The following is a 9,996-nucleotide window of genomic DNA, read 5'->3' as shown; positions in this document are numbered from 1 at the left end:
ATTACGCTGACATGTGTCTTACGACATTATCATAAGGCTAGATTTTCATATTTAAATTTAATTAGAACCTTATAAATGCTAAGCTTTAGGCAATCTCTTACTTTCAGTATAAACGGTGTAGTCAAGTATTTCATTCGGCCGATGTCTGCCCACAATAGCAGTAAGTGTCTTAAATTTACAAAGGTTATATTGTCATTTATTTACATCGTACCTCGTGTTACCTTTTCTATAATATCATAAATAAAATCTCGCTTCTCACAAGTAATTAATAATACCCATAAATTTCAACGTTTTTATACCACAACACGTTTTTATTACGTGAAATTTTTGTTACAGAAAGCCAACTAAACCACAACACTTTACCACATGTTAAAGCCAAAGACGCGGCAAAACGAATAGTATGGGTAGACTTAGAGATGACAGGGCTGAACATCGAGAAGGACTATATCATGGAGATTGGCTGCTTAGTGACCGACGCTCAGCTGAATGTTGTCGCAACTGGGCCCAATATTGTCATTCATCAGCCCGACCATGTCTTGAAGAACATGGATGAGTGGTGTATCAATCAACATGGTGAGGTATAGACTTAAACTTGAATTACTAGGGTCATCATCATTTGCTCGGCCCCTGTCCCATTCAGGAGCAATACTCAGCAAGTATTTTATTCCATTCTACTCTGTCACCTGTTGTGATGGCTTTTAGAAATCAAGTACTTGGCCGTCATCTTGAAAATTTAAAATGGAAATAATATGTAATAAAAATCTCCCTGATAACCCACTAAACAACAGAAAAAGTCTGGGAAATCTTTGATTCCGTAATGAATATCCATGCTTTAAATATTTTCATATCATCTCTCACACAGTACATACATGTTTTTCTTGGCTTGCTTTTACTATTATAAATTCTTTCCTAATACCTTCCTCCTCCCATGAATTTCCAATAGGCCATATTTTTTGACAGAAAGTTTGCTATAGCCAGTCAGATATAGATATTAAAGATCTGCAGATGTTCATGTAGTAGAAGATAAGTGCTAATCTTATCCTTAAAACGTTTTGACATGTAATGTATCCATGCATATACGAAATAAATAAATATGAATATGAAATATAGAGAACTGTTGCTACACCAATTTTTATGAATACCCCTCTGGTTGCATAACAACTTTTGTCATATTTTTAATTGTCATAACACTTTACGTATAAAATTGTAAGTCATAAAAATCTTTAGTCAGAATTATTCCTGAGCATAACTGGGTTTTTGTCATAAATTAGTTATGTCATAATTTTTGTAGTCATTAATTTAATTCGCATAAAATTTTAAGTCATCTGCTTGATATCCATAATTGTTTTTCGTTCGAAGTATTGCAGTGCATAGTATTAATATAGTCATAAAAAATTAAGTCATACAGTTTTATCTTCGGATCCGCATCCCAAAGTATTAACTCCCGCTCATTTTTTGATGTCTACACCGCTCCAATACTTACCCGCGACTGACCTGTCTACCGAGTGTCGTAACCTCAACAATCGGAAAAGATTGCTGGAATCGATTGTGCATTCCTATTGGAAAAAATGGCGTTTGGAGTATTTGCACACACTGCAAGTTCGGAACAAGTGGTGCACTCCAGACCGTCCGGTTGTCCAAGGCACTGTGGTTCTGATGGGTGATGATGACATACCGCCCTTACATTGGCCGCTTGGCATTATTACTGCCACACATCTTGGACTAGATGGTGTAGTTCGGGTCGCTACTGTTAAAACCGCTGGTGGGCTATTTAAACGCCCTATTGTAAAACTTTATCCGCTGCCTTCGCAATAATCTGTTCCTTCCTCTTCCTTATATATATATAAATTCATTTACCGCATCATATCATTTTATTTTAGAAATTCTCCGCATTTCAAGGCCGGGAGCATGGTGGCGCTACTGCGCCAAATTCCCTTTCGACCTATTTTAAATCAAAAACTCTACGGTGACTGCTAGCCACCTAGACATGACGTTGACATACTGACTTACTGACAACAGACTTCAATATTAAAAATCGCCGCATCGAGTACGGATTTCTTCGTGCTATTATAAGATTAATATTTTTACAAGTTAATATATAAATATCGCTCCGCTCCGCTCCGCCCGCTACAATTACTAAACCGCTTTTGGATATCGTGGACAAGGACGACGGACAAACTGGTAAGTCACCTGCGAGTATAAATATTGTTTAGATCCGCACCGCAGTATCGGCTCCAGTTCCCGGATTCTCCGTATTCCTCCAAATTCTAAAGTCCACGACAATCTATCATTTTTAGTGGTCATAAAAGAAACTAATCATAATAGGTAGGTTAGGTTCGTTAGGTTGCTTTAGATGCCCGAAGGGCAAACTACGCAGAAATAGGAGCCCCGCGTGAGCGGGGCTCCGTCGAATTAAGTGTTTGGATGGAGATTAGGGAAAAGGTTTTTTTCGAGGAGTTGTTGAGAGGCTAAAATTAGTTGAAAATTATTATGCTACAAAACGTTATACGAAAAACCTTATAAATATCGATAAATATGCTTTTAGCTGGTATGACATTTGATTCATTATAATCAAAACCTTTATGCACAAAAAATTTATGACAACTGCTGAGTATGTCATCAAATGTTATGGCTAAAAATGTATGACACAATATAATATGACTTGTCATTTGTATGCGCAATGATGATTATACACAAGTTGTTATGCGCATCAAAGATATGACCTAAACTTGTATGCAACCCAATATGGACCCGCATTTGAAGCTACCCCAATGCACCTTCAATCTGATCTATTTATACAACATTCCTTTGAGTTTTAAATAAATTTGTAAATGGCCAAAACATTTACAGAGTGGCCTGACTGAGTCCTGCCGCAAATCCACCGTATCAATCGAAGACGCCGAAAAGCAGATACTACTATTCATCAGCTCCCATGTACCTGAGAAAAAATGCCCGCTGGCCGGCAACAGTGTTTACATGGACCGTTTATTTATACGCAAATACATGCCGCAGTTCAACCAGTATTTACATTATAGAGTAATTGATGTTAGTACAATTAAAGAACTCGCGAAGCGTTGGTACCAGAAGGACTTTTCTAACATTCCTCAAAAGAAGTTTTCGCATCGCGCTGTTGACGATATTCTGGAGAGTATTGAGGAGTTGAAGTATTATAAAGAACATATATTTAAATCGTGAATGCATTGTGCGTTTTAGCAAATTTTTTTCATGTTTAGATTAATTTGACATAATAAAATATTTTCAAGTGTATCATGGATGTTTGATCATTATAATTTATTACTTACTGTAATAATAATAACCAATCTTTTTATTACTCTTCCTTCTTGTACTAGTTTTTCATAGTACCGTACGCCTTCCGTACCGCCATTGTTATCTGGTAATAAATATCGTTCTACACATACACACACGTACACGCTCTAGGGGTTATTATTAAATCTATCATTGTTAGAAACAGTGTTGGCCGAAACGTTAATGCAATTGACAATTTTTGACGATTAACCATTACAAATTGAACCGTAAACTGTAACCGTCCGTTACCGTTTACGGTTCAATTTGTAATGGTTAATGGTCAATTGCAATTAACGTTCGGCCAACACTGGTTAGAAACAAAAACCCGGCCAAGAGCGTGTCGGCCCACGCTCTGTGTAGGCTAATGCCACTATTGCATGCAAGCCGTAGTACCTCCCGCGAAGTAATAAGTGAAAAACTGGTTAAACAAAAGCTAGATACTTTCGACTGGTCTCAGTTACTTACAATTACATGTCCGCTCGTTTTATTTCGAACATTATGTTTAGTGTTTAATCGTATCTATAAAGAAAGTACCATTGTAGTTAAAGTGCAAAACAATAGCAAAAGGAACACACAGCCGTGGATAGACAATTACTTATATAAATTATTAATGCGTAGAGATTACTTATTTAGAGCATGGAAATCTCAACCAAAATGTATGAGTAAAAGACTGGAATATACAAAATTTAGGAATAAGGTGAATAAGTTAGTATTTGAGGCTAAAAATAAATATAGACAATCCGAAATTTTCAAATGTAATGGGGATTTTAGAAAAATTTGGTCGAACATAAACTCTTGGCTGGGGAGGGGTAAAATGAGTCTAGACGGGGTTATATTGAAATACTTAGGCAGAACTGAAAATACTACTCAAATCTGTACAAACTTTACAAAAACATTTACGCAAGAAATACGTGAGATCAAACACGTCTGTAACACAAAATTTCTTGACAGAAACAATTATGTAATACCGTGTGACGTCAGCTTTAGGTATAGTAAGGTGAGCCCTGCTGACGTGGAAAAGGTCATCAATACATTGTCCTGTGATAAGGCAGCTGGAGCTGACGGCATACGTGTTAAAGACATCAAGTATCTTCGAAATCAAATTAGTCCTATTATATCCAACCTGGTGAATTCTTGCCTAACTAGTGGTATTTATCCCGACCAATTAAAAGAAGCAATTATAAGGCCCATATTTAAGTCAGGGAGCCACTTAGAATATGCTAACTATAGGCCCATAGCTATATTGTCTGTTATTGATAAGATTGTGGAAAAAATTGTTGTTAAACAAATAAGTTCATTTCTGGAGCGCCACAAAATACTTTCAGAAACGCAACATGGATTTAGGAAAGGGCGCAGTACTGTTTCGGCCTTACTGGGCTTCGCTGACTATGTAAATGAATGTCTAGATTCCGGTAAACAATTAATAGCCCTTTATATTGATTATAAAAAAGCTTTTGACACCTTGGACCACGATATTTTATTACAAGCGATGGACGAATGCGGAATTCGTGGTCCCACAAATAAGTGGTTCAAACAGTTTCTGACCAATAGAAGGATACGCACGAGCGTCGCGGGAGTGACCGGGGAAGCAGCGGTCGTGGAGCTCGGGGTGCCGACCGGCTCGGTGTATGGTCCCGTGGGATATGCGATGCACGTCAATAGTGTATCCAATGTGGTAAATAACTGTCGAGTGTATATGTATGCAGATGACATGTGTCTACTTTATGCCTCAAAGGACGTATCAGAGATACAGAAGTGTGTTCAAGAAGACTTTGAAAGTATTACGAAGTGGGCACATGATAACGGAATCATCCTGAATTTCTCCAAAACTAAATGCATGCATATACACTCGCCATACAATTATAAAGCAAAAACGATTAACCCACAGAGTTTGGATATATTAGGACACACATATGACTGTTTACATGCCAATAAGCGTAACTGTAACTGTGATAAGCTAGTATATGTAGAAACGTTTAAATACCTAGGTTTAACAATTGATAAGAACTTTAATTGGAAGCCACATGTCAACGATATATGTAATAGATTAAGGTCGGTACTGGCAAAGTTTTATCAACTAAAGAGTACTTTAAATAAAAGCACATTACGAGTAGTATATTACGCACTTGCCGACTCCCTAATTAGTTATGGTCTTATTGTTTATGGCCGAACATTTATAACGTACATTAACGATATTAAAAAACTACAAATTAGATTAATTAAGTTCCTCGTTAGCAAAAAAGGTATGGAAGAATGCAACAAAGAGTATGATAAGTTATTCCCATTATGTAAGATCTTACCGGTACACAAAAAAGTTGAATATTTAATAGGTTTAGAGCATTACTACAGTGACGATCACAAAATAAAAATTAGCAATAAGTATAATACAAGACGTGTAAGAGAACAAAAACTAATACAATTAAAAACTACAAACTATTATGGCAAAAGAATGTCGCAACATATAGTACCAAAAATATTCAACAACATTAGTATACTACGGCAAACTCCCAAAGTAAGCAAAACTATATTAAAGTCTAAGTTAAAGGGTTTTCTGCTTGGTAATGAGACTAATGAGTCACCGTCAAATAGCTATAGGTAAGGTAAAATAAATGCTCATTTGTTTGTTGCTTAATTTAGAGATCATAATGTAAATCACAGAAACAACTGTAAACTTGTTAGAATTAAGTAAATGGGTCAAACACGTTTTTAGAAAAGGTCACTTCTGTGGACAATACTATAAAAGTTAACGACTCTGGTACATATAATATAACCCGTTTTTCATTATTATTATTATTTATGACTTGAGTCTCAAGTACTAGATACTATAAAACGGGTGTGACCCAAATAGGTTAAGTTACTTGCATAAAAAAGAGCGTATCTCGCCATCAAACTTCACAGTTTGGCGAGTTTTATGTTATTTATAAAATGTATTTTAGTGTATCATGAATAAATAAATAAAAAAAAAAAAAAAATTATATACTTACATACCTACTCTCCTCCTTGTTTCAGGCTTAATTAATCGAGACATACATATGTATGTATAGGTATTTAGTTAACAATTAAACATGCGGAGTGGCTGACGCGTGTAATAGCGTGTATAACGTTAATTACCCAGACGGAGACACTTGTCTACGTCACTCGTCACAATACCGACCGCACAGTTAAATTACAATTCGTATACCTTAATTCAAAGACATAAGGTCCATAATGCAGACTCTTTAGAGTGTTGCTGTTATTACATTCGAAGAGAGAAGTCATGACGTCATGTTTAATTTACCTTTCTTGTAGGTTATTGATTTATCCTAGGGTTTCCGGTATTTTCAGTCGGGAAACGTATGATGGGTTGAAATATTGTTTGAAGATTAGAACGTAAGAGATCAACGACTTGTACTCTTGACGTTTAAAATAACACTTGCACTGCGAGGGCTATCAAAATCTTTGCCAACTTTTCTTGGTCTAATGGCTCCTCTACACGATGGGCCAGCGCCGGCCACTCCACCTGCTGTTTTTTGTTTTTTTCTTCTATGGCGACCCGCAGTGTAAAAAAGACTACCGATAACCGACATTTTGAGTTTAAATCAATTGGTAACATTTTTATTCCACTCTCAATATCCACGATCGGTCGCCGCAGAAATCAAGTAAGCTTCATGAATAGCATCCCCGAAGCCTGACCTTTATTTATATTTCATTAAACATCCCTAAAGGCCCGTTAGGGATGAAACTGTGCCACGGATTCGACTACGCAAGGCGTTGATGCGACGCATTACGTTGCTTTTGGAAACTAATCAGGGACCAACCCTGATTCACACACCACACACAAAAAATATCTAGGTATCTATCTAGCTTTGCATGATGTTAGCATGTTATGTAGACTATACCCCATATTCATAAACTCGGGAAACCTTTGTTAAATTTTGTTCCTTTCTAACAAACAAATATCAAAAATAACGGATAAGGACAAAAGATTATCAACAGGCGTTAAAAATATCCACGTATCTTACTCACCTACCCTGACCTGCCTTCACTTTACCCTTTACCTACATCTCGTCATATAGCACCTAACCTATACAGTCATTATAGGTACCTCTAACCAACTAACCTTACCCCTCCTTACCCTATACCTTAGTAATATCTACTGCGTATTCTTTAGCTGTATACTTTGCGTGTATCGTTGAGATGCTCGATCGCTTTGAATATATTCGTACTTAATAGTCTTCATACCTGATGGGACCCTGTATCTCTATGGAAAAATGCGGCGAACAATGTAGGATTGTTCATTTTTTTTAGACCCCCATTTTTATTTTATTTTCTGAAAATATAGGTTAATTTAAGATACCAATTTGAATGATTTATTAATTCAAGGCTCGGTTGAATATTTATAATTTATTGAAAATATGAGATACGACTTCTCGTAAATTACATGTAGTGGCTGATTTGATAAAGCACAAGCAATAACAAACATTAAAAAAATAGTTGTAATTGTCAATTGATTGTAATGTCACCTGTCTACAATGTCAGTGTCACGCGTTTCTATAAATAATATCGTCTGGAAAACTCGTTTATTTTGAATCCCTAAATCAATAATTTCAAAATACCTACGCTATAAATTTGTGAAAGCTGATTCCAGAAATCTGCCCAAGTTATATAATATAACTTAGTTTTATTGGAGTATGTATCCATATAGCATCCAACTCCAACCATAACTTGGCTGAAATCAGGGGAGCAAAAATACAAATGTAAGTTACATCATATATTTTTTAACTGATTCGATTCGTAAGATGATTGGATTCATAAAATCGTTATAAGCGTCCATTGCTAAGGTAGCACCCAGTGGGTTCTACCGGCTTGTCACCATTGCGACTGGCGATTACGATTGGCGACGCGGAAGAGTTAAGACAGGATGTTGCCGTTATTCTAAGGAAAGCCAAACTTCCAAAGAGTAATACCACTGCGGAGGAGCGATCAGCCCTTAGGGATCTAAAGGAAAATGAGGACATCCTGGTTCTTAAGGCTGACAAGGGAAACGCCACTGTAGTGATGGACTCAACGGATTATGACAGCAAAATACGGCACTTACTGGATGACAGTCTCGTATACAAGCCTGTTTCGTACAACCCTACGGCTAGGGTCTCTCGTCGCATTAGGGCTGTCATCAAAGACAACAGGGAGTTGTTCGAAGAAGACGTGTTCGATCGGTTGTACAAACCCAAGATCGTACTGCCACCTAAACTGTACGGATTGCCAAAAGTACATAAAAGGAATGTGCCTTTGCGGCCTATCGTGAGTCAAATCTCTTCTCCCACTTACGATCTTGCAAAGCATGTTGCGTCGGTGTTGCAGCCGCTTGTGGGTAGTACGTCGTCTTTTGTGAAGGACTCTCGTCACTTTATAGATATTCTCAAGGGAATAACGCTGGAACCAGATGAGGTAATGGTGAGCTTTGACGTTGAGTCGCTCTTCACCAATGTTCCCGTTAAAGAATGTCTAGAAGTAGTCAGAAGGAAACTGAGCGATGAGGGTATATCGGAGTCAGTAATGGTGTTGCTGAGGAACTGCTTGGAAGGAAGCTACTTTTTGTATTGTGGAAAGCATTACCTCCAGATTGATGGGGTAGCCATGGGTAGCCCTGTAGCACCGGTTTTGGCAAATATCTGGATGGAGCATATCGAAGCCAGTATAAACTTGCAGCCTTGGGCGGTGAAGTTGTGGAAGCGCTATGTGGATGATGTTTTCTGTATTATGAAGGGTTCCCACCCTTCATAATACAGAAAACATCATCCAGCAGGAGGTGGAGCAACTACTCCGATATCTAAATTCAATTCATCCGAAGACGAAGTTCACGTATGAATTGGAATCACAGCGCAGTTTGCCGTTTTTGGACGTGAAAGTGATTGGTCGAGTGGATGGAACCCTAACTCATACTGTTTATAGGAAACCTACACACACTGACAGGTATTTGAACGCCCTTTCTCACCACCATCCTCGTCACTTACAATCGGTGGTTACCTCGCTAGTAAACAGAGCACATGATCTGTGTGACCCTGAATATTTAGAGAGTGAGATGTCGCATATTCAGGAGGTACTAAGGAGGAACGGGTACAAGGTAAAAAAGTGGCAACCCAGACGAAAGGCAACGCGGAAACGTCCTGATGTCTCCAGACAGCCGGCATTTTTGCCGTATGTAAAAGGGGTAACGGATAAAGTTGGCAAAGTACTTGGGAAGTACTCTATAAAGACGGTGTACACACCTTTATCCAAAGTAGCAGGGAGCCTAAGGTCACCGAAGGACGTTATTCCGTTCCAGTCACCTGGCGTTTATAAAATAGATTGCAGTTGTGGTAGTTCCTATATCGGAGAAACTAAGCGCACCATAGCAGAAAGAGTTAAGGAACATATCGCAGCTGTCAAAAATCGTCAGGTCAACAAGTCTGCGGTGGCTGAGCATTTGCTGGAGTCAGGACCAAACCACTGGATTGAGCTGCATAACCCTAAAATCCTCTCCACGGATCGCCATTTCTACAGTAGAAAAGTGCGGGAAGCCATTGAAATCAAAAAACATTGCAATTTTAATCGGGACGAGGGTTTTAAGATCTCATCCACATGGAATCCAGTCATTAGTAAATGTAAGCGGAAACGAATATCGACAGTCGATAAATCGAATATCGTTAGTGTTGTGTGTCGACAGAGTGA

The 9,996-nt window shown here is 37.9% G+C and overlaps 2 protein-coding genes across 2 annotated transcripts; both read left to right on the top strand.

Annotated features, from left to right (window-relative positions):
• Positions 1–16: 16 nt before the first annotated feature.
• On the top strand, positions 17–3,299 carry LOC134794484 (probable oligoribonuclease). Its single transcript, XM_063766297.1, has 3 exons — positions 17–160; positions 337–578; positions 2,851–3,299. The coding sequence occupies exons 1-3, from the start codon at positions 76–78 to the stop codon at positions 3,193–3,195; spliced, it is 672 nt and encodes a 223-aa protein (XP_063622367.1). The 5' UTR covers positions 17–75; the 3' UTR covers positions 3,196–3,299.
• Positions 3,300–4,795: 1,496 nt separating this feature from the next.
• Positions 4,796–9,069, top strand: LOC134794549 (uncharacterized). The gene is made up of 2 exons (XM_063766360.1): positions 4,796–4,981; positions 8,131–9,069. Exons 1-2 carry the CDS (start codon positions 4,796–4,798, stop codon positions 9,067–9,069), a joined length of 1,125 nt encoding a protein of 374 aa, XP_063622430.1.
• Positions 9,070–9,996: the final 927 nt, after the last annotated feature.

Source organism: Cydia splendana, chromosome 10 (genome assembly GCF_910591565.1).
Source record: "Cydia splendana chromosome 10, ilCydSple1.2, whole genome shotgun sequence".
Lineage (NCBI taxonomy): Eukaryota > Metazoa > Arthropoda > Insecta > Lepidoptera > Tortricidae > Cydia > Cydia splendana.
The sequence above is the reverse complement of the archived record's forward strand: the minus strand, read 5'-3'. Positions and strand labels throughout refer to the sequence as shown.